Source organism: Dendrobates tinctorius, unplaced genomic scaffold (genome assembly GCF_039654945.1).
Source record: "Dendrobates tinctorius isolate UK_male_01 unplaced genomic scaffold, ASM3965494v1 ptg000083l, whole genome shotgun sequence".
Taxonomy (NCBI): Eukaryota; Metazoa; Chordata; class Amphibia; order Anura; family Dendrobatidae; genus Dendrobates; species Dendrobates tinctorius.
The window spans coordinates 38242134-38267817 of NW_027361751.1; the positions used below are offsets into that span (position 1 = coordinate 38242134).

At 46.3% G+C, this 25684-nt stretch overlaps 1 protein-coding gene across 1 annotated transcript in view; it reads left to right on the forward strand.

The window, feature by feature from the left end:
• The window catches only part of CCDC152 (coiled-coil domain containing 152), a 102447-nt gene that overhangs the window by 18241 nt on the left and 58522 nt on the right, over window positions 1-25684 (forward strand). Inside the window, exon 4 of the mRNA XM_073584346.1 lies at window positions 1781-1845. Within this exon, the coding sequence (XP_073440447.1) occupies window positions 1781-1845 (65 nt within the window). The remainder of the gene's footprint in view (window positions 1-1780; window positions 1846-25684) is intronic.

Genomic DNA, 25684 nt, shown 5'->3' on the forward strand with positions numbered 1-25684 from the left:
AGGTCTCCAATTCCCTTTTCCCTATTGCAGGGCCCACCATTGTTAAAGTTTCCCAGGTTTCCCCTTTATTATTTGATTATTGTATGTATAACGTGTAATACCCAAATTCGCCAGGTGGAGGCGGCGTATCCACCTGCATGTTTTATTATTTAAATGCGCCCCACTGGAGGCGGTGTATCCAGGGTCACGTGTGTCACATGTGTTCGCCTTGCGGAAACATCTGCGTCCTGACACACGTGATCATGACACATTCACTGTCTTTGGAAATGACAGAAATAATACCTGACTAACTCCATTAGTCCCATGTACAGTAAATGGAGAATCAGCATAAATGAGTAACCACGGTTTCATTTAAATGAGAGACACAGGACACCCTTTCTTGTTATTGGAAGTGGATCCCCAAGTGATGGTGTAGGGGAAGTGGACTGACATACGGACCTGTCTGCAGTGGGAAGGTAAAGGTATAGTGTGCTTTAGATGGACTGTTGCATTTATAGAGGGGAGACAGCTGGAGATAGTGGAGATGGGTGTAATACTAAAATTTGGCCTCAAGATGGGAGTAGAGAGCAGTGAGAGCAGGGCTTAACATCAGTTTATGGCTACGAAAACGCACAGTCATGGGGAGCGGGGCTACAGGAACTCTAGAGGGGAATTCCCAGTGAGAGAGGGGATATAAGAGGGGAGAGAGAGTTCCAGAATGGACAGTACAGGGAGGGGAGCTCAGAAGAGAAGACTAAAGGAAGAGACAGGAGAAGGTGCAGGAAGGACTGTTGAGGAAGACTGTCAGGGGGGTGACCCTGACAGGAGAAGCCGCAGACAGAGAGAGAGCCTGGGGGTACCACAAGACGGACGGACTCGGGCAGGCGAAGCGCTGTGGTGGTAGGCCTAGTTCAGCCACAGTGAAAGAGCTGTGCGGGATGTCAGAGGAGAGGAGGCAATTGAAGGTACCCGGGCCTGTGTGCGGAGTTGGGCAGCTGCTGTGTGGTGCTGCGGAGTTTGTCGTGCAGCTGCTGTGTGGTGCTGCGGGTCGTGAGAGTACAACCAAGAAAGAGGACCTGTTGGATGCACCTTGGACTCTGTCTCAAGTCTGTTCGCGGCGAAGAAAGGGGTCACCCTCCCAGTCGGCTCACCCACCTACAATTAGAAACCTGAAAACCTATCCTGTTGATAGATCAGTTGTTGTTGTGAGACAGTCCATATAAAACTTGCAAGCAAACCCAATATCCCACTATCCACAAGGCACACCCTTAAGGGTTCAAGAAGCTGAGATGTGAGGGTTTGTTATCTATGATACTAGCATATGTAATGTATTTATGATGGGGGGCATTTACTTATCCCAACATTACTATTACTTTGTGGTAACCCAGCCTATCTCACTGGCTATGCTTCCTCTGAGCTTCCACGGTGCATACGATAAGCTAGGTGATTCCAGCATTACGCTCCTCAGACACATTAGACTTATGTTGGCCGATATTGCCTGGTTCGGCCGACATTCATATATAGGGGGCGCCAGTCAACTGATTGTTAAACATGTCTATCAGGAATGTCCAATTTTCTTGGAGATGAGGGATAAGGTCTGTCGGCGGCTCTGTCATACAAAATCACAGGAGCACTCGGCCGAAGGAGCACTTCTGTGTACGGGAGAGACGGGCCATGATGGTTGCAGGCTAAACCATCAGCAGAAGCATCTAATATGTACAGTATATGGGACTTTAGTTCCTTGATATCTTTTCTCTGTTTGCTTCATGTAACACACTTCTATCTTTATTTTTGCATTCAGATGAAAATGACAACCATAAGAAGAAGATAACTACTCTAGAAGAAAAGCTACAAGATGTTACACAGGTGACACTAGAATTACTTATTGAAAACCTACATCGGTTTTCTGCATTTCCCATTTACACAAGGTTATTCTTTTGCTTTTCAGTTCACACAACATTCACAAGGCAACAATTTTGGTGGATATAAATATGTTTTCCACCAATCGATTCCTAAAATGCTGACCCCAACCTCTGCTGGCTCACCTACTGCACCAATGTGCCACCAAAACAATTTTTTGGCACATTGAGAAATAGTGTGACGCACCCAAATGCTTGGTTTAAGATGAATAGCGGATATGTTGAAAGATTGCTACTTTATACATAGTAACATAGTTATTAAGGTTGAAGGGAGACTTTAAGTCTATCTAGTTCAACCCATATCCTATCCTAACCTGCCCTAACATGTTGATCCAGAGGAAGGCAAAAAAAACCCCATGTGGCAAACAGCTTCACATTGGGGTAAAAAATTCCTTCCCGACTCCACATACGGCAATCAGACTAGCTCCCTGGATCAACGCAATATTAAGGAAACTAGTGTATATACCCTGTATTATACTTTTCAAAAAAGGCATCCAGTCCCTTCTTAAATTTTAGTAGTGAATCACTCATTACATCATCATATGGCAGAGAGTTCCATAGTCTCACTGCTCTTACAGTAAAGAATCCGCATCTGTGAGTATGCTTAAACCTTCTTTCCTCCAGATGTAGAGGATGCCCCCTTGTCCCCGTCACAGGTCTAAGAGTAAAAAGATCATTAGAAAGGTCTTGGTATTGTCCCCGCATATATTTATACATTGTAATAAGATCACCCCTAAGCCTTCGATTCTCCAAACTAAATAACCCCAAATGTAATAACCTGTCTTGGTATTGCAGACCCCCTGGTTCCCTAATAACCTTGGTCGCTCTTCTCTGCACCTGCTCCAGTTCAGCTATGTCTTTCTTATTCACCGGAGACCAGAACTGTACACAGTATTCTAAGTGTGGTCGCACTAGTGACTTATATAGAGGTAAAATTATGTTCTCCTCATGAGCATCTATGCCTCTTTTAATGCATCCCATTATTTTATTTGCCTTTGCAGCAGCTGCCTGACACTGGCCGCTAAATGTGAGTTTGTCGTCCACCCATACACCCAGGTCTTTTTCAGTGACTGTTTTGCCCAGTGTTTTACAATTAAGCACATAATTATACATCTTGTTCGTTCTACCCAAGTGCATGACCTTACACTTATCCCCATTAAAGCTCATTTGCTATATATTAGCCCAAGCTTCTAGTTTACATAAATCCTCCTGTAATATAAAATTGTCCTCCTCTGTATTGATTACCCTGCAGAGTTGTGTCATCTGCAAATATTGAAATTCTACTCTCTATGCCCCCTACAAGGTCACTAATAAATATTTTTAAAAGAAGCGGGCCCAAAACTGACCCCTGTGGTACCCCACTGCTAACCGTGACCCAGTCCGAGTGTGCTCCATTAATAACCACCCTTGGTTTCCTATCCCTGAGCCAGCTCTTAACCCACCTACACATATTTTCCCCTATCCCCATTGTTCTCATTTTATGTATCAACCTTTTGTGTGGAACCGTATCAAAAGCTTTTGAAAAGTCCATGTACACCACGTCCACTGCATTCCCTGGTCCAGTCTGGAACTTACCTCTTCATAAAAGCTTATCAGATTAGTCTGACAGGAACGGTCCCTTGTAAACCCATGTTGATATTGGGTCATGAGGTTATTCTTCTCCAGATACTCCAGTATAGTATCTCTTAGAAAACCCTCCAGGATTTTACCCACAGTAGAGGTTAAGTTTACTGGCCTATAATTTCCAAGTTCAGTTTTTGTCCCCTTTTTGAATATTGGCACCACATTTGCTATACGCCAGTCCTGTGGTACAGACCCTGTTCTTATGGAATCTTTAAAGATTAAAAATAATGGTCTATCTATGACTGTGCTTAATTCCTGCAGTACTCGGGGGTGTATCCCATCCTGGCCCGGGGATTTGTCAATTTTACTGATTTTTAGACGCCGCCGTACTTCCTGCTGGGTTAAGCAGGTGACATTTAATGGAGAATTTTTATCCCTGATCATGTCATCCGTCATTAGGATTTTCTTGTGTAAATACTGTTGAAAAAAGTCATTTAGCATATTGGCTTTTTCCTCATCCTCACGCACCATTTCACCCAGACTATTTTTAAGGGGACCAACACTATCATTTTTTAGTTTCTTACTATTTATGTAGTTAAAGAATATTTTGGGATTATTTTTACTTTCTCTGGCAATGAGTCTCTCTGTCTCAATCTTTGCTATTTTGATTTGCTTTTTACAGAATTTATTTAATCTTCTGTATTTAGTTAATGCCTCATCACTACCCTACTTGCTTTAGTTCTCTAAATGCTTTATTTTTATCTCTTATTGCACCCCTTATAGCTCTATTTAGCCATAGTGGTTTCCTCCTATTTCTCGCATGTTTATTCCCATACGGTATATATTGTGCACAGGTCCTATTCAGGATGCTAATAAACGTCTCCCATTTTCTTTGTATATTTTTATGTCTCAGGATATCGTCCCAGTTAATTGCACCAAGATCATCTCTCATCCGTTGGAAATTTGCCTTCCTGAAGTTTAGTGTCCTTGTAACCCCTCTACTACACATCTTATTAAAGGATACATGAAAACTTATTATTTTGTGATCACTATTACCCAAGTGACCCTCAACCCTTACATTTGATATGCGGTCTGGCCTGTTGGTTAATATTAGGTCTAGCAGTGCCCCCCCTCTTGTTGGGTCCTGAACCAGTTGTGAAAGGTAATTGTCTCTCATAGTTGTCAAAAACCTATTGCCTTTGCTGGAACTGCAGGTTTCTGTTCCCCAATGTATTTCAGGGTAGTTGAAGTCCCCCATAATAATGACTTCTCCTTGAGTCGCAGCTTCATCTATTTGCTTTATGAGGATATTCTCTGTTGCTTCCATTATTTTTGGAGACTTATAACAAACCCCTATCAGTAATTTATTATTTTTCCCCCCTCCCCTTATCTCTACCCACAGGGACTCTACATTTTCATTAGATTCATATATATTATCACGAAGGATGGGTTTTAAGGATGATTTTACATATAAACACACTCCTCCCCCTCGCTTATTTGTACGGTCATTTCTGAACAGACTATAGCCCTGTAAATTAACCGCCCAGTCATGGCTCTCGTCCAGCCATGTCTCAGATATCCCCACCATGTCATAATTATGTTCCAACAACATTAACTCCAATTCCTCCATTTTGTTGGCGAGGCTTCTGGCATTAGTGTACATGCACTTTATGTATCTCTCTGTACCGCTATTCTTTCTTAAATTATTAACTGTTCTAACCCCACCCCCCATGCCACCCCCAATGTCATTATTTGTGCCCAGGTCTCTATCTGCACTGTCTTCTCCTCCTATAAAAGGAATACCCTCCCCCCGTCCCTAGTTTAAACACTCCTCCAAACTTCTAGCCATTTTCTCCCCCAACACAGCTGCATCCTCCCCATTGAGGTGCAGCCCGTCCCTAGAGTAGAACCTGTATCCAACTGAGAAGTCGGCCCAGTTCTGCAGGAACCCAAACCCCTCCTTCCTACACCAACTCCTGAGCCACTTATTAACCTCCCTAATCTCCCGTTGCCTCTCTGGCGTGGCATGTGGTACAGGAAGTATTTCCGAAAATACCACCTTGAAGGTCCTTGCTTTAAGCTTACAGCCTAATTCCCTGAAATCATCTTTAAGGACCTTCCACCTACCTCTAACTTTGTCATTTGTGCCAATGTGCACCATGACCGCTGGATCCTCACCAGCCCCTCCCAGTAATCTGTCAACCCGATCAGCGATGTGTCGGACTCGAGCGCCAGGTAGGCAGCACACCGTTCGACGATCCCTGTCTTTGTGACAGATTGCCCTATCTGTTCCCCTAATAATTGAGTCTCCCACTACCAGAACCTGTCTGGCCTGCCCTGCTCTCCTATTTCCCCCCTTACTGAAGCAGACACTCCTCCGGCTTTCAGAGGACATGCCTTGCTGCAGCAGTGCTACTCCTGCACTAACACTCCCCTCATCTGCCAACTTAGTAAACTTATTGGGGTGTGCCAGATCAGGACTAGCCTCCCTGGTGCTCTTCCCTCTACCTCGCCTTCTAACTGTCACCCAGCTAGCTGCTTCATTGTCCTGCAGCTCCAACCTAGCATCCCCCCCTCATCTATCCCATTGAGCGTCTGCTCAGTGAGCAGAAGACTCCTTTCCATATTGTCTATGGATCTCAGTGTTGCCAGCTGCACATTTAGATCCAGTATCTGGGCTTCCAAATGCACAACGTGCTCACATCTCACACAGCAGTAAGCATCCTCGACCAGTTGTTCAAGGATTTCATACATGCGGCAAGACGTGCACTGGATGGCATTGGCAATAGTGGAGCACATCCTAATGGGGATTGCACCAGACAATAAGATAAGCAAAAATAAATAGAAAGTATTAATAAAATGTAACAGCAATTCAGTAATTCCTCCCTTGGAAACGAAACTCCCTGAATCCAAAGTCACTGAATCTCAAGTCACACACTTACCACAGTTCGGACTTACGCTCAGGTCACACTCAGCTCGTTCACACTCGCTCAGGCAGAAGATTTAAAGATTTATTTATAGGTATATAATAGATGTTTGCATTTGAAACATTGACAGTACAGTAACAGTTTCATCCATAAGTCAATAGCACATAGTAACTTTGGCATTCTCCCGGTCAGTGTGAGTATGGAAATCCCAAACTCATACAAAATTTTACTAACTTAAATGGTGAAAAAAATTTCAGAAATCTGTAACAAAAAAAATAAATATATATATATATATATATATATACACTGTGTGTATATACAGTGGGTACGTAAAGTATTCAGACCCCTTTAAATTTTTCACTCTTTGTTTCATTGCAGCCATTTGGTAAATTCAAAAAAGTTCATTTTTTTTCTCATTAATGTACACTCTGCACTCCATCTTGACTGAAGAAAACAGAAATGTAGAAATTTTTGCAAATTTACTAAAAAAGAAAAACTGAAATCACATGATCATAAGTATTCAGACCCTTTGCTCAGTAATGAGTAGAAGCACCCTTTTGAGCTAGTACAGCCATGAGTCTTCTTGGAAATGATGCAACAAGTTTTTTCACACCTTGATTTGGGGATCCTCTGCCATTCTTCCTTGCAGATCCTCTCCAGTTCAATTAGGTTGGATGGTGAACATTGATGGACAGCCATTATCAGGTCTCTCCAGAGATGCTCAATTGGGTTTAGGTCAGGGCTCTGGCTGGGCCAGTCAAGAATGGTCACAGAGTTGTTCTGAAGCCACTCCTTTGTTATTTTAGCTGTGTGCTTAGAGTCATTGTCTTGTTGGAAGGTGACCTTAGGCCAAGTCTGAGGTCCAAAGCACTCTGGAAGAGGTTTTCATCCAGGATATCTCTGTACTTGGCCGCATTCATGTTTCCTTCAATTGCAACCAGTTGTCCTGTCCCTGCAGCTGAAAAACACCCCCATAGCATGATGCTGCCACCACCATATTTCTCTGTTGAGATTGTATTGGGCAGGTGATGAGCAGTGCCTGGTTTTCTCCACATACACCGCTTAGAATTATCATCAAAAAGTTCTATCTTCGTCTCATCTTATTTCTCATAGTCTGGGAGTCCTTAATGTGTTTTTTTTTATCAAATTCTATGCGGGCTTTCATATGTCTTGCACTGAGGAGAGGCTTCTGTTGGGCCACTCTGCCATAAAGGTCTTACTGGTGGAGGGCTGCAGTGATAGTTGACTTTGTGGAACTTTCTCCCATCTCCCTACTGCATCTGTGGAGCTCAGCCACAGTGATCTTGGGGTTCTTCTTTACCTATCTCACCAAGGCTCTTCTCCCACGATTGCTCACTTTGGCTGGACAGCCAGGTCTAGGAAGACTTCTGGTGGTCCCAAACTTCTTCCATTTAAGGACTATGGAAGCCACTGTGTTCTTTGGAACCTTGAGCACTGCAAAAATTCTTTTGTAACCTTGGCCAGATGTGTGCCTTTCCACAATTCTGTCTCTGAGCTCCTTGGCCAGTTCCTTTTACCTCATGATTCTCATTTGGTCTGACATGCACTGTGAGCTGTGAGGTCTTATATAGACAGGTGTGCGCCTTTCCAAATCCAGTCCTCTCAGTTTAATTAAATACAACTGGACTCCAATGAAGGAGTAGAACCATCTCAAGGAGGATCACAAGGAAATGGACAGCATGTGACTTAAATACTGTATGAGTGTCTGAGCAAAGGGTCTGAATACTTATGACCATGTGATATTTCAGTTTTTCTTTTTTTAATAAATTTACAAACATTTCTACATTTCTGGGTTTTTTTTTACCAGTCAAGATGGGGTGCAGAGTGTACATTAATGAAAAAAAAATGAACTTTTTTGAATTTACTACAATGAAACAAAGAGTGAAAAATGTAAAGGGGTCTGAATAGTTTCCGTACCCACTGTGTATATAATATTTGGTTTATGCCACAATTTTGTGAGATTTGTAACTTTTTGTCTTGTGTCCATGGAACTAAGTTAGGTCTTGCTTTTTGCAGGTAGTTTTTATTGGAAACATTTTGGGTTACATATGATTATTATTGCATTTTTTGTCAAAGGAGCACTCATCAAATACCAGCAATTCTCGGGTTTCGATTTTTGGAGGTCAAAGCAGCGTGTACCATATGGGTTAAATTATATTTTAATATGATAGATTCGACTTTTCAGATAAAAATTGGATACTGTAGCGCTAAACAGCTATTTGAACTTTTGTATATGCTGTGATGTGGATTGTTTAGATTTTTATTTCATTATCTTGTCATGGAAAAGGTGAGTAATTAGAATTTTCCTAGGGTTTATGTATTTTTTGTATATATATATTTTTTCAAAACTTTTATTTTTCTACTTTAGTTCCCATAGACTGACTTGTACTATATACTGGGCACTAAGGTATTAAAGTACCTAGAGAAAATGATGGTCTCCTCTACCAGGACACTGGCTGCCATGGCATCTCATGGGCATCCTTTGACTGTATCATGAGAGGTCCGATGGCCAGGTAGATCATTCCACTTACCTGCCACTGTCAGTGATTGACATCAGCATGTAAGCTAGCTCTGGTCGCTGCTGTTAGCAGATGGTGCAGGCTGTATTAGTATTACAGAGCCGTTCCTGCCAAGTGTGGAACAAGCTCATCTCCCACCTCATCTTGCAAATGTTTCAAAATGAGTTTGACTTTCTTTCACTAGTCGCAAGTCGTAGACTACTCAATTGCCAAAGAATTCATCTGCAACTCGCATGCAAATACTTTTCGATTTTGATGTTTTACAGCCAAATCACAACTCTAAGATGACGGCAAGTCAAGCAAATTGAGAATAGTTGTTGTGCGAAATATGTCACTGTGTATCCCCAGCCTTACCGGGACCAGTCGGGTTCTCCTAATTCTAGCCACCAGCCCCCCCCGTGAGTTTTACAGAATGGTATAGTAGCCGAGGGACAGTTATACACTGCTGCTCACCTCTCTCTTGTCAGATCACGATTTTTTTAGGCCAAATATGCTGCAGGTCTGAACAATCAGTTAAGGAAGACTGCCCGCCCCACCTATCCCCAATCATAAAGGAAATTGTGAGGCTGGGGAGCAGCAAACTCCTGAAGATGGAAGACAAGAAGAACCCTGTAAGCTCTTATATTTGTAAAGAAAAGTTCAAGATTTTAGAGAAATGCTCCGTGAGTGTAATAAAGACTATTGTATAGTCTTTATCTCAGTAAATTGAAATGCCACTTCTATAATGTTAATGGCTGCAAAACAACTGGCTCAGTGATTATGAGCACCTCAGGACTAAACAGCATTGTTCTATATAATGCAGAAATTTATATTTGGCACGCATTGAAAGCAATTAGATGCAGGGAGCTGCATTCAGTGAGAGCATTTGGTTTAACCTGATGATTACTCAATACATTAACCCTCAGAACAACCTTACTAAGGACTAATTTCATCTACTGCCGCTACAGGATAAATTGTATTGTTCCCCTGAGAGCAATTAATGGCAAAAACAAGTCAAGTGGATGTATTGTAAACTATACCACAGGATAAACATATGTGGACTCAGAACAGATGAAATTTCCTTTCCCATTTTATTTTTTGGTCATTTTCGTAACTATTAGGGTATGTTTCCACATGGCATATTTGCTGCAGATTGAACGCTGTGTACAGCCGCAGCGTCCAGTCCGCTGCGTCCAGATGTTGCAGTATAGTGGATGGGATTTTATGAAATCCCATCTCCACTATGCATACAAAGATGCAGGTGGCAAACCTGCGTATACAGACAATGCGGCGCGTCTTTATAGACTGCAGCATGTCTATCTTGCGGAGACGCTCCTTCTCCGCAAGATAAATAGCACTGTTCTATGTATAGGATGCGGTTATTCCGCATGTGTTCAATGAACACATGCAGAATCACCGTGCGTACAAAAAAGCGCTTTGGGCGGGGCGGGTATCCGCTGTGTTCAAAGCGCTGCCGATCCGGAACGTGGAGACATACCGTTAGAGAAGAGCAAAAAGATCTACTGCCTTTGTCTGGTGTCTATGAAGCAAGGTAGCCTGGGGTCGTTGTCCCTGCCAAGTCAACTAAGCCACAGTCAGTAGACACCCCGGGTACCTTTGACAGAGATGGACCAGACAGACACAATCCTCAGGCACAGCTTGCCGTCCAACAGGGAACAAAGTTTAATAAAACAGAGATGAGAAAAAGATATAACACTGGCTTCCTCTCTACATAGCAATCTCCACGGCCGTACCCACAACAACCAATGTAGCAGAAATTAAGCAGTAATCCATATGCCGGGATTTGGACGCATCAAGTCCCTTCGGCGGGGGCCCTTACTAAGTCCAGGGGCCCGTGTTGAAGTCCTTAAATCCTTTAATCCTGAAATCTGAGGGCAAACAGATCATCTCCCCTCCTGGGGGTCTGGCAATGCCCCTGCTACTGCTACACACCTGCTCATCTTCCTGCCACCTTTTCAGCTGCTGACCCAGCCCACCACCTTAAACATCAGCTGTCCCTAACCTCTATACAGGAAGCAGTTAACATAATGCACAATAATACATGGCAAACACAGCACAGCATAATGCACTTAAGAACATGTGTTACAGGGGTTATCATACACAATCGGGGCACATACGTTCCATGCGAGGGAGAGGCAAACAAGGGTCTCCGCCACCTCCTTACATCTAGTCCCCCCATGGCATCCGGACCAGGGAAGTCCTCACTTCTGCATCTGGCATCTTTGACCCGGCATCCTGGGCATGTCTTTCGCTTCTTCCACCCCACAACATAATGAAGCTGCAATGCGATACACGTAGTGAATAGGTTTTACCAGTCATTACGTTGCGTGGCCTAGTAAGGCACCTAAAATGCCATCCACAGGTATGAATACTCCCCTGGCTGCAACGGAAGAACAGATTGGATTCTGGGCCAGAGCAACACAAACCTTTTTTGCTTAACTCCAGTAACTACATGTGTTTTGCACCAATCTGGAGACTACAGTATAGCATACTCCTGATAACTGCAGTATAGGAACTACTGCAATGAGTTATCTCCAGCCATAATTGAAAACTTTACTTTACACCTGAGTCAATTTTTGGGATGTTCAGTAAATACCATTATCTGTGGTTGGATCACTATACACTAAAAAAAAGCGTGGCACCATGCAAACACAGGCATGACAAATGTCTGTGAAATCTAATAGTTTGAGAAACTAGCTCTTCAGCCATTTTTACACACACACATGTAATAAGTGTAAGGGCTATTGTGAAGTATGGTGGGTAACAGTCCCTGCAGGAGAACTACTGAGCCTACGAGAAGCAACCCTGGGCTCCTGGGATTGAGTGGTGCTGGAGATCAAGGAGGCCAGCCAGTGCCTTTGCTTTGGTCGCTGTCGGGACTACAGCAAAATCTGTGCAGCCGCATGGGACAAGAAGTGCCCTACTGCCAAATGTCATCAGTTAGGGATCAGATGAGTGATGACTAGACACGATCCTTAGTTGTCAGAGGTGGGAAGAGAGCTGGGGTACTTTCCTGTAAGCCTGAGGTGCCATGGAGGCCAAGGTCCAGGCTGAGAGAAGTTTTAACGCATGAAAAATGCAGCAGGAGTGAGGAGATCTGCTACATATTGGTGGAAAAGAGCTGGGGTCATCACACCATGAGGGGCTGTAGGCTCATGGCTCAGTGTACTGAATAACTGTGGAGAGCTGTAATCATCATTATCAACTGCTCCAGTGAAAGCAAGTTTTTCTTCATGCTGCACCTGAGGTCTGGATATTGCTTATTGAGACAAGCTGATCCTGCATCCCTTCCACAACTTTACCCTTTTTATTCTGCTGAGGACGACCTGCCAGAGGGCGATGCTGCCATGACAGTTTGTTGCCATTACGCCCCGACTTGATGGAGGCTGACCCAGAAAATAACAATGTATGAAAAAAGTATAAAGTTGATCATTTTTCCCACCTCTGTTTTAGGATCTGCAGGACTTTCTGCACAGTCCGAAAACATTCTTAAGTCTTAGCCATCTCTCCAATACACAGTGTTAGGCTGGAGTCACACTTAACGTATAAAAAAATCAGTCCGATTTTGACGGCCGAGACTCGCACAAATGTTCCCTGAACAGTGATCCGTATGTCATCCATGTGCAATGCGAGGATGCGATTTCCTTGCATCAAAGTATCCGTGTGACATCCGTATGGCATCCTTGTGGCGAGATTTTATCGCAGCCTTGCAAAATGGACACTTAAATGATCCATGGTCTTAAATATTCGTCAAAACATATATACGGTATATACAGTATATGTCAGTGAGACATATACAGTTGTGGCCAAAAGTATTGACACCCCTGCAATTCTGTCAGATAATACTCAGTTTCTTCCTGAAAATGATTGCAAACACAAATTCTTTGGTATTATTATCTTCATTTAATTTATCTTAAATGAAAAAACACAAAAGAGAATGAAGCAAAAAGCAAAACATTGATCATTTCACACAAAACTCCAAAAATGGGCCAGACAAATGTTTGGGCACCCTCAGCCTAATACTTGGTTGCACAACCTTTAGCCAAAATAACTGCGACCAACCACTTCCGGTAACCATCAATGAGTTTCTTACAATGCTCTGCTGGAATTTTAGACCATTCTTCTTTGGCAAACTGCTCCAGGTCCCTGATATTAGAAGGTTGCCTTCTCCAAACTGCCATTTTTAGATCTCTCCACAGGTGTTCTATGGGATTCAGGTCTGGACTCATTGCTGGCCACCTTAGAAGTCTACAGTGCTTTCTCTCAAACCATTTTCTAGTGCTTTTTGAAGTGTGTTTTGGGTCATTGTCCTGCTGGAAGACCCATGACCTCTGAGGGAGACCCAGCTTTCTCACACTGGGCCCTACATTATGCTGCAAAATTTGTTGGTAGTCTTCAGACTTCATAATGCCATGCACACGGTCAAGCAGTCCAGTGCCAGAGGCAGCAAAGCAACCCCAAAACATCAGGGAACCTCAGCCATGTTTGACTGTAGGGACCATGTTCTTTTCTTTGAATGCCTCTTTTTTTCTCCTGTAAACTCTATGTTGATGCGTTTGCCCAAAAAGCTCTACTTTTGTCTCATCTGACCAGAGAACATTCTTCCAAAACGTTTTAGTCTTTTTCAGGTAAGTTTTGGCAAACTCTAGCCTGGCTTTTTTATGTTTCGGGGTAAGAAGTGGGGTCTTCCTGGGTCTCCTACCATACAGTCCCTTTTCATTCAGACGCCGACGGATAGTACGGAATGACACTGTTGTATCCTCGGACTGCAGGGCAGCTTGAACTTGTTTGGATGTTAGTCGAGGTTCTTTATCCAACATCCGCACAATCTTGCATTGAAATCTCTTGTCAATTTTTCTTTTCCGTCCACATCTAGGGAGGTTAGCCACAGTTCCATGGGCTTTAAACTTCTTGATGACACTGCGCACGGTAGACACAGGAACATTCAGGTCTTTGGAGATGGACTTGTAGCCTTGAGATTGCTCATGCTTCCTCACAATTTGGTTTCTCAAGTCCTCAGACAGTTCTTTGGTCTTATTTCTTTTCTCCATGCTCAATGTGGTACACACAAGGACACAGGACAGAGGTTGAGTCAACTTTAATCCATGTCAACTGGCTGCAAGTGTGATTTAGTTATTGCCAACACCTGCTAGGTGCCACAGGTAAGTTACAGGTGCTGTTAATTACACAAATTAGAGAAGCATCACATGATTTTTCGAACAGTGCCAATACTTTTGTCCACCCTCTTTTTTATGTTTGGTGTGGAATTATATCCAATTTGGCTTTAGGACAATTCTTTTTGTGTTTTTTCATTTAAGACAAATTAAATGAAGATAATAATACCAAAGAACTTGTGTTTGCAATCATTTTCAGGAAGAAACTGAGTATTATCTGACAGAATTGCAGGGGTGTAAATACTTTTGGCCACAACTGTATGTATGTATATATATATATATATATATATATATATATATATATATATATTTATATATATAGTCTCTATATTTCATGCAGAGCTAGATAGCAGAATAGCCGTTAATTCATTTGTCGGCTTCTGTAAAATCATTGCAGAACCTGACAGGATAGGTGACATGGTTTACATAGAGTAAGCCATTGCAGAACAGTTAGATTTATATATGTCAGTGACTAATAGTGCTTGTAGTATGTGTGTGTAAAATTTGGGACCTGTAGGTATTTAATAAAAAAATGTATTCACGGGAAAAACTGGCATGGGCTCCCGTGCAATTTTCTGTGCCAGAGAGGGAAAGCTAGTGACTGAGGGCAGATATTAATAGCCTAGAGAGGGACCATGGTTATTGCCCCCCCCTGGCTAAAAACATCTGCCCTCAGCCACCCCAGAAAAGGCACACCTGTAAGATGTGCCAATTCCGGCACTTAGTCTCTCTCTTCCAATTGCCCTGTAGCGGTGTCATATGGGGTAATAAGGGGTTAATGTCACCTTTGTATTGTAAGGTGACATTAAGCCTGGCTTAATAATGGAGAGGTGTCAATAAGACACCTATCTGCTACTAATCCTGAAGTTTGTAAAGGATTAAATAAACACACACACAGGAAGAATAAAGTATTTTAATGAAATAAAAGAACACACAGTTTTTCCATATTTATTCTTTGGCTAAATCCAAACAAAGCCCTCGATCTCCTGTAAGAAAAACAAAAACAAACAATATACAGCCCCATGGCGTAAATCCATGTCTGGGGGTTAAATAGTTTACAACTGGGAGCGGTGCTAATGCGACCGTCCCGGCTGTAAACCACGGAGGAATGAATGAGAAGCTGCCGGCTACAGCATCAGTGACGTCAGTGCAGCCTCCCAGTCTGACACGAGGTGAACTCTTGAGCGTAGGAAAGAGACAGTTCATTTTCCCACGGTGCTGAGTTTATCACAGATCAGACAGGGAGGCTGCGCTGATGTCACTGATGCTGCGCAGCCTCCCAGCCTGACCTGCTATGAACTCAGCAGTGAGGGGAAAATGAACTGTCACTTTCCCACACTGCAGAGTTCACCGCGAGAGAGGCTGGGAGGCTGCGCAGGCCACTCATAATATCCATGGATCTTTCCAGCCTAATTATATCAGCTCTTAGCTGTCTACCTTACCTGTGCTGGTTACTGAAAATTGGAGGACCCCACGTCATTTTTTTTCATTTATTTATTTATTAGGTTACAGCTGAGGAAAAACTCACAGATCACGGACTCATTGAACAACATTGGTCAGAGTTAGTGTTGAGCGATACCACCCGATACTGAAAAATATCGTATCGGAATGAATCGGCCTATCTAAAAAAAGTATCGGGTATCGCCGATTCCGATCCCGGAAGTCCCATTCAAGTCAATGGAACTGAAATATCGGAATTAAAAAAACCCCTTTCTTTTCCTGTAGGTTAATTATACATGAAGAAACACAACTAATAATAATGTAGAATGTACTGTGGGAGGTGTAGGACACATTAAAGTCATAGAGGTTTAGCCCAATCAAATGGAATAGCAGGAATTAAATTTTCTTTTTTTTTTTAAAGACGTTTGGAGTTACAAAGATATTTACTAAGTTAACCTCTTTTATATTTTGTCAGATATGTATGTTTCACTACTTCCATGCTCTTCACCTTCTTTTTTACTTCTCCCACATCATCTTCATCTTCATCTTCTTCTTCATCTTCATCTTCTTCATCTTCTTCCTATTCTTCTTCTTCATCATATTCTTATTTGTGTCAGGCATTCCTGTAGTTGTAATCTTTAAAAGTTTGAAGATTACACCTTCCGTTCAGCCTGTCACAACAGATTTACAACAGGATTTGTCCGCGTTCAGTTTGGCCTGCAGCAGCAGGCCTTTTCCAGGGGCACCACGAGGAGGAACAGACTCACCCCCATACACTGCTTAGTCTTCTTCTGCTTATAAATTAGATAATATCATTTGCTCTGATTTTTAGTCTTATGCTTAATGTTCTTCTGCTTTTGGTTTTTATGCTTCTTGGTCTTCTGTCTCTTGTTGTTCTTGTGGTTGTCTTCCTGTTCTTCGTCCTCTTGGTCATCTTCTTCAGGGTCATGTTTTAGGTATTCTTCTGTGTGGTCTTCAGGGTCGTCGTCTTCAGGGTCATTGTCAGGGAGATCCAGAGTGAGAATCAAAAACCATTTCCAAAAGCTTGAACTTGGAAAAGTAGCAGAAGGTACAAGAAGGCTGAGGAACTGCCGAGAACCAGCTGACGGTACTGGAACCCAGAGGGGCAGCAGAATGAACAAGAGCCAATGGCACAACCGTGGACCAGCTGACGTTGCTGAAACTCAGATACCAAGAAGGAGGCACCTAGGCCAAAGGCACTGCCGAGAACCAGCTGACGGTGCTGGAACCCGGATGGGTAGCAGAAGCTGCAAGAGCAAATGACACTAGCGAGGACCAGCTGATGGTGTTGGAACCCAGTGGGGCAGCAGAAGGAACAAGAGCCAATGGGAGAACCGTGGACCAGCTGATGGTGCTGTTACACGGTTTCTAAGCAGGAGGTACCTGTGCTAAAAAGCACTACCAAGGACCAGCAGACGTTGCTGGAACTCGGATACCGAGAAGGAGGCACCTAGGCCAAAGGCACTGCCGAGAGCCAGCTGACGGTGCTGGAACCCGGATGGGTAGCATAAGGTACCCAGGAAAAAAACAAAGTTGCAAGGCCGTGAGCCGGCCGCAGTTACCGAAACCCACAGTCCTACAGGGGGTGCTTGTCCTATTGGCACTATGGAACCAGCCTTTATTACCAGAACCCGCAGCCCACATAGGAAGCACCAAAACTGCAGGCACCATAGACTCGGCTAACCCGACCGCAACACGACAGGACAACGTATTGGTGGCAAAGTGACGTTGACACTACCCGGAAACAGCAGGCGTGCTTGAAACAGGCTGGGCAGGAGGGAGTGCCCGTGCCAAAGATACTTCCGAGAACCAGCTGACGGTGCTGGAACCCGGATGGGTAGCATTAGCTACAAGAGTCAATGGAACTACCGAGAACCAGCTGACGGTGCTGGAACCCAGAGTGGCAGCAGAAGGAACAACAGCCAATGGCACAACCGTGGACCAGCTGACGGTGCTGGAACACGGTTACTAAGCAGGAGGTACCTGTGCTAAAAAGCTCTACCAAGGACCAGCAGACGTTGCTGGAACTCGGATACCGAGAAGGAGGCACCTAGGCCAAAGGCTCTGCCGAGAGCCAGCTGACGGTGCTGGAACCTGGATGGGTAGCACAAGGTACCCAGGAAAAAACAAAGTTGCAAGGCCGTGAGCCGGCCGCAGTTACCGAAACCCACAGTCCTACAGGGGGTGCTTGTCCTATTGGTACTACGGAACCAGCCTTTATTACCAGAACCCGCAGCCCACATAGGAAGCACCAAAACTGCAGGCACCATAGACTCGGCTAACCCGACCGCAACACGACAGGACAACGTATCGGTGGCAAAGTGACGTTGACACTACCCGGAAACAGCAGGCGTGCTGGAACCAGGCTGGGCAGGAGGGAGTGCCCGTGCCAAAGACACTTCTGAGCTGCAACTGGCGATGTTTTAGCCCAGGGGTCAATCATGCAGAAGGCTGAGGCCTACTTGGAGCGAGTTTTATATTGGTTGTACACAACTACTGATTTTAACCGGGCTCCACTTAGGCCTCTGGCTCTACTGTCTCTAGTATTTCCCCTGGCCTCCAACCCCGCCAGTCGCTGCTCTGAAGTGGCGTGTGCACAATCCACACTTGTTCCTGTGTGACTGGGGCTCATTTACGTCAGTTGATCCACTGATGTGTGTCTGGCAAGGTCTCCTGCTCTGTCCACATTCCCACTACTAGTAATCGGAATGGGGACAGAGCGGGAGACCTTGCCGGACACACATCAGGGGATCAACTGACGTGACTGAGCCCCAGTAACTCAGGAACAAGTGTGGATTGTGCAGACGCCACTTCAGAGCAGCGACTGGCGGGGTTGGAGGCCAGGGGAAAAACTAGAGACAGTGGAGCCAGAGGCCTAAGTGGAGCATGGTTAAAAATCAGTAGTAGTGTGAGTTTGGAGGCAGCAGGAGACTGCCATCACACAGCAGGGGAACTGCTGGTGTTACTTAACCCCACAGACATCGGAGCGAGTGTTTCAATCTGTGCTGACGGCACTTCCAGGCTACAACTGGCTGTGTTGTAGCCCAGGATCAATGCTCCGAGCAGGCTGAGGCCTACTTGGAGCGAGGAGAAAATACGATGTAGTGTGAGTTTGGAGGCAGCAGGAGACTTTGCCATCCACACAGCAGGGGAACAGCTGGCGTTACTGAACCCCACAGACACCGGAGCGAGTGTTTCAATCTGTGCGGACGGCACTTCCAGGCTACAACTGGCTGTGTTGTAGCCCAGGATCAATGCTCTGAGCAGGTTGAGGCCTACTTGGAGCGAGGAGAAAATACGATGTAGTGTGAGTTTGGAGGCAGCAGGAGACTTTGCCATCCACACAGCAGGGGAACAGCTGGCGTTACTGAACCCCACAGACACCGGAGCGAGTGTTTCAATCTGTGTGGACGGCACTTCCAGGCTCCAACTGGCTGTGTTGTAGCCCAGGATCAATGCTCCGAGCAGGCTGAGGCCTACTTGGAGCGAGGAGAAAATACGATGTAGTGTGAGTTTGGAGGCAGCAGGAGACTTTGCCATCCACACAGCAGGGGAACAGCTGGCGTTACTGAACCCCACAGACACCGGAGCGAGTGTTTCAATCTGTGCGGACGGCACTTCCAGGCTACAACTGGCTGTGTTGTAGCCCAGGATGAAGCATGCAGCAGGTGGAGGCCAACTTGCAGCTGGTTTTATAGAGGTTGTAGACTACTACTGATTGTAACCGTGCTCCACTATGGCCTCCAGCTCCACTGTCTCTAGTATTTCCCCTGGCCTACAACCCCGCCAGTTGCTGCTCTGAAGTGGCGTCTGCACAATCCACACTTGTTCCTGTGTAACTGTGGCTCAGTCACGTCAGTTGACAGCACATGTGAAAAAGACTTGGGTATACTAATAGATCACAGACTGAATATGAGTCAACAGTGTGATGCAGCAGCAAAAAAGGCAAATGCAATTCTAGGATGTATTAACAGAAGCATACAGTCTAGATCACGTGAAGTAATTATTTCCCTCTACTCCTCTTTGGTCAGACCTCATCTGGAATATTGTGTCCAATTTTGGGCACCACATTTTAAAAAAGACATCAACAAACTGGAGCAAGTTCAGAAAAGAGCGACCAGAATGGTGACCGGTCTGCAAACCCTGTCTTATGAGGAAAGGTTGCAGGATTTGGGAATGTTTAGTTTGCAAAAGAGAAGACTGAGAGGAGACTTAATAGCTGTCTACAAATATCTAAAGGGCTGTCACATTGTAGAAGGATCAACTTTATTCTCATTTGCACAAGGAAAGACTAGAAGCAATGGGATGAAGCTGAATGGGAGGAGACACAGATTAGATATTAGAAAAAACTTTTTGACAGTTAGAGTGATCAATGAGTGGAACAGGCTGCCACGAGAAGTGGTGAGTTCTCCTTCAATGGAAGTCTTCAAACAGAGGCTGGACAGACATCTAACTGGGATGATTTAGCGAATCCTGCTTTGAGCAGGGGGTTGGACCAGATGGCCCAGGAGGTCCCTTCCAACTCTACGATTCTATGATTCTATGATTCTATGATCCCCTGATGTGTGTCTGGCAAGGTCTCCTGCTCTGTCCTCATTCACACTACTAGTAATGGGAATGTGGACAGAGCAAGAGACCTTGCCGGACACACATCAGGGGATCAACTGACGTGACTGAGCCCCAGTAACTCAGGAACAAGTGTGGATTGTGTAGACGCCACTACAGAGCAGCAACTGGCGGGGTTGGAGGCCAGGGGAAAAACTAGAGACAGTGGAGCCGGAGGCCTAAGTGGAGCATGGTTAAAAATCAGTAGTAGTTTGCATGTGGAGGCAGCAGGAGACATTGGCATCTACACAGCAGGGGAACAGCTGGCATTACTGAACCCCACTAACACAGGAGCTAGTGTGTTTTTCTCTGTGAAGACGGCACTTCTGAACACCAACTGGCGTTGTTGGAGCCCAGGATGAGGCATGGAGCAGGCTCAGGCCTGAGGTTGTTGGCATGTGGAGGCAGTACTAGACTTTGCCGTCTACACAGCAGGGGAACAGCTTGCATTACTGAACCCCATTAACACAGGAGCTAGTGTGTTTTGCTCTGTGAAGACGGCACTTCTGAACACCAACTAGCGTTGTTGGAGCCCAGGTTGAGGCATGGCGCAGGCTGAGGTCTGATGTTGTTGGCATGTGGATGGAGCAGGAGACATTGCCGTCTACACAGCAGGAGAACAGCTGGCATTACTGAACCCCACTAACACAGGAGCTAGTGTGTTTTGCTCTGTGAAGACGGCACTTCTGAACACCAACTGGCGTTGTTGGAGCCCAGGTTGAGGCATGGAGCAGGCTGAGGTCTGATGTTGTTGGCATGTGGATGGAGCAGGAGACTTTGCCGTCTACACAGCAGGGGAACAGCTGGCATTACTGTACCCCACTAACACAGGAGCTAGTGTGTGTTTGTCTCTGCGAAGACGGCACTTCTGAAAACCAACTGGCGTTGTTGGAGCCCAGGATGAAGCATGGAGCAGGCTGAGGCCTGATTGTTTTGGCATGTGGAGGCAGCAGGAGACATTGCCGTCTACACAGCAGGGGAACAGCTGGCATTACTGAACCCCACTAACACAGCAGCTAGTGTGTTTTGTTCTGTGAAGACGGCACTTCTGAACACCAACTGGCGTTGTTGGAGCACAGGATGAAGCTTGGAGCAGGCTGAGGCCTGATTGTTTTGGCATGTGGAGGCAGCAGGAGACATTGCCGTCTACACAGCAGGTGGAAAAGCTGGCATTACTGAACCCTACTAACACAGGAGCTAGTGTGTTTTGCTCTGTGAAGACGGCACTTCTGAACACCAACTGGCGTTGTTGGAGCCCAGGTTGAGGCATGGAGCAGGCTGAGGTCTGATGTTGTTGGCATGTGGATGGAGCAGGAGACTTTGCCGTCTACACAGCAGGGGAACAGCTGGCATTACTGTACCCCACTAACACAGGAGCTAGTGTGTATTTGTTTCTGTGAAGACGGCAGTTCTGAACACCAACTGGCGTTGTTGGAGCCCAGGATGAAGCAGGCTGAGGCCTGATTGTTTTGGCATGTGGAGGCAGCAGGAGACATTGCCGTCTACACAGCAGGGGAACAGCTGGCATTACTGAACCCCACTAACACAGGAGCTAGTGTGTTTTGCTCTGTGAAGACTGCACTTCTGAACACCAACTGGCGTTGTTGGAGCCCAGGATGAAGCATGGAGCAGGCTGAGGCCAACTTGCAGCACATTTTATAGAGGTTGTAGACTACTACTGATTGTAACCGTGCTCCACTTAGGCCTCAGGCTCCACTGTTTCTAGTATTTCCCCTGGCCTCCAACCCCGCCAGTGACAGCTCTGAAGTGGCGTCAGCACAATCCACACTTGTTCCTGTGTTACTTGGGCTCAGTCCCGTCAGTTGATCCCCTGATATGTGTCCGGCAAGGTCTCCTGCACTGTACTCATTCACACTACTAGTAATGGGAATGTGGACAGAACAGGAGACCTTGCCGGACACACATCAGGGGATCAACTGACGTGACTGAGCCCCAGTAATTCAGGAACAAGTGTGGATTGTGCAGACGCCACTTCAGAGCAGCAACTGGCGGGGTTGGAGGCCAGGGAAAATACTAGAGACAGTGGCGCCAGAAGCCTAAGTGGAGCACGGTTAAAAATCAGTAGTAGTTTGAATGTGGATGGAGCAGGAGACTTTGCAGTCCACACAGCAGGGGAGCAGCTGGCATTACTGAACCCCAATAACACAGGAGCTAGTGTTTTTCTCTGTGCAGACGACACATCTGAGCGACAACTGGCTTTGTTGAAGCCCAGGGATTATAGTTCAGGTGGTAGAAACATGAACACAACAGGAGACCTGGATACAGTTGCCAACCAGTTATTTATTCGGGAAGAGGACTGGCAAATTCTGGGGAGATCCAGGCCTTGTTCATTTTCAGAAAAGTAAGCCGGTCAACGTTATCTGAAGAAAGTCGCGTGCGACAGTCTGTTAGTACACCATCTGCGGCACTAAAGACGCGTTCCGATAATACACTGGCAGCAGGGCAAGCCAGCACCTCCAATGCATACTGGCTAAGCTCTGGCCATGTATCCGGCTTAGAGACCCAAAACTTGAAGGGGGAAGAGCCATCTGGGAGTACAGTCACAGGGCAAGACATGTAGTCTGTCACCATCTGACGGAAACGTTGCCTCCTGCTGACTGGAGCCGTCAGTGATGGTGTAGACAATTGTGGCGGACACACAAAACTTTGCCACATTTGGGCCATACTGGTCTTGCCTTGTGCTGAGGCGCTGCCTCTGCTCCCTCTTTGTGCCGAGTTTCCTCCACTGGCTCGACGCACAGAGGTGCTTTGTAAAGCACTAGCACCACTGCTGTCCGGTGGAATGGAAAACATGATGGACTGCACCAGTGTGTCTTGGTACTCCCGCAGTTTACGCTCCCGGTTCAACGTTGGTATGAGGGTTTGCAAGTTGTCCCGGTAGCGAGGATCTAGGAGGGTGTACACCCAATAATCAGCCATATAGAGAATGTGGGCGATGCGGCGGTCGTTTCTCAGGCACTGCAGCATGAAGTCAACCATGTGCTGCAGACTCCCAACTGCCAAAGAACCGCTGTCCCCTGCTTGAGGCGTGATCTCTGCCTGCTCTGCATCACCCCACCCTCGCTGTACATACTGACTAGAGCTTTGTGTACCTCCCTCCTCTGGAGAGATGTCTTCCTCCTCCATCAACTCCTCCTCATCCTCCTCATAAAGTGTCCCCTGCCTAGGCCTTTGTGAGGAAGTACGTAGCGCAGACTGTCCAGAAGCAGATGGCATTTGGGACTCCTCATCCTCCACCTCTTCCAAAACCTCATCCCTTAGTGCTTGCAGTGTTTTTTGAAGCATGCAGATAAGGGGGACAGTCATGCTGACTAGTGCATCATCTGCACTCGCCATCCGCGTGGAATCATCGAAGGCACGCAAAACGAGGCAGATGTCCTTCATAGAGGCCCACTCAGTGGTGCTGAAGTGTGACTGGTGCGCAGTGCGACTTGTTTGCGCCTGATGCAGCTGGTACTCCATGACTGCTGCCTGCTGCTCGCACAACCGCTCCAACATATGTAATGTAGAATTCCACCTGGTGGGTAGGTCACATATGATGTGATGTTCCGGAAGGCGTAATCGGCGCTGCAGAGCAGCAAGGCGCGACCTTGCCGTGCTGGAACGCCGCAAGTGAGCGCACTCTATGCGGACCTTGTGCAGCAGTGCATCAAGATCCGGATAGTCCCTCAGAAAGCTCTGCACGACCAAGATGAGCACATGTGCCAGACATGGGATGTGAGTGAGGTTGCCAAGGCCAAGAGCTGCCACCAGATTTCGGCCATTGTCACACACTACCAATCCCGGCTGGAGATTCGCTGGCAGAAACCACACGTCGCTCTCCTGCTTGATGGCATTCCAGAGCTCCTGCGCTGTGTGGCTTCGATTCCCGAAAGAAATTAATTTCAGTGCGGCCTCTTGACGTTTGGCCACGGCTGTGCTCATATCGGTCGTAACAGGCTCCTGCTGCGCTGTTTCAGAGGAACTTGAGGAGGAGTCAATGTGTACAGACTGGATTCCTGCAATCCGTGGAGTTGGCAGAACACGTAGTGCGCCACTCTCCAGATCTGTACCCGGCTCCACAACATTGACCCAATGGGCAGTGAGGGAAAGGTATCGTCCCTGTCCATGGTTACTGGTCCACGCATCGTGGTCAGGTGGACCTTGCTTCTGACGGCGTTTAGTAGCGCATGTTTTATGTTTGCCTCCACATGTTTCTGCAGGGCAGGGAAGGCTCGCCTGCAGAAATAAAAGCGGCTGGGCACGGTGTATTGTGGGACTGCCAATGCCATGAAGTCCCGGAAGGTGTCAGTCTCCACCAGCCTGAATGACAGCATTTCAAGTGCCAGTAGTTTGGCAATGCCAGCATTCAGAGCCTGTGCTCGGGGATGGTTTGCCGAGTATGGCCGCCTTTTCTCCCATGCCTGTGCTACCGATGGCTGTCGAGTGGCCTGGGAGTGTGAGGATGACTTGGAACGTGGTGCTGTGGGTGGAATGTCACAGGGTCTCCGGACAACAGGGCCAGAGGTTCTTCCTTGGCGATCCTGTGAGGAAGCCGAACCAGCTGTGTGTGAGCTGGAGGAAGAGGCCCCAACACGAGCTGAAGAGGTGGTAGGTGGTGCTATACGTTGGCCTACGTCTTCAGTGTGTCTGTGTAACTCCACCTCGTGCTTGGTCCACACATGTTTCCACATATTAGTGGTATTGAGGTTGCTGACATTTTTCCCTCATTTGACTCTCTGATGACACAGCTTGCATTTGACAAAGCAAATATCATCTGCAACTGTGTCAAAAAAGGACCACGCACTGCAAGTCTTGGGAGCGTCCATTTTGCCTTTTGAAAGTGGAATGCTCCTAACGGGTGCCGAAGTGGAGGCTACAGGCAACCAAGTCTGCCCCCTCCCTCTCCCTCCGGTTTTGGCCGTTCGGGGAATCTCTTCCTCAGAGCTGCTCCCACCACCTTCCTGTTCCTCACGCGATGATGGGTCAAGGACCTCATCATCTACACTCCCCTCTTCAAACACCTGCTTCTCCTGGGTTGTCTCGCCAGCACCATACGCAACAGAAAGTGGCAACTGTGTCTCGTCATCATCTGATGCGTACTGAGGTGTGCTGACCATAGGCACTGGCTCACCCGCCTCTTCAGATTCAGAGGGACAAAGAAGTTGCGCATCACTGCATACTCCCTCTTCTTCACATTCTGGAATGCTGCTTGGCTGGCCCCCTCTTTCCAAACCAACAGATTCCGAGAACAGAAGTAGAGACTGTGATGGCTCCTGTCCAGTGCTCTTTGACTGCCTGGGCACTTTGGCAGGTGGTGAAGAGACAGATGGTTGCTCTTCGGTGCTCTGGCCCTGAGAGGATGTGGAAGTAATTGAAGTCGATGCGTTAGCTGCCATCCATCCCACAACGGCTTCAATTTGTTCCTCCCGCAGCAGTGGGGTACGGTGAGGTCCTACAAAGCTGCGCATAAAGGAATGTTGCCTGCTAAAACTGGGTGATGCTGACTCACTGGT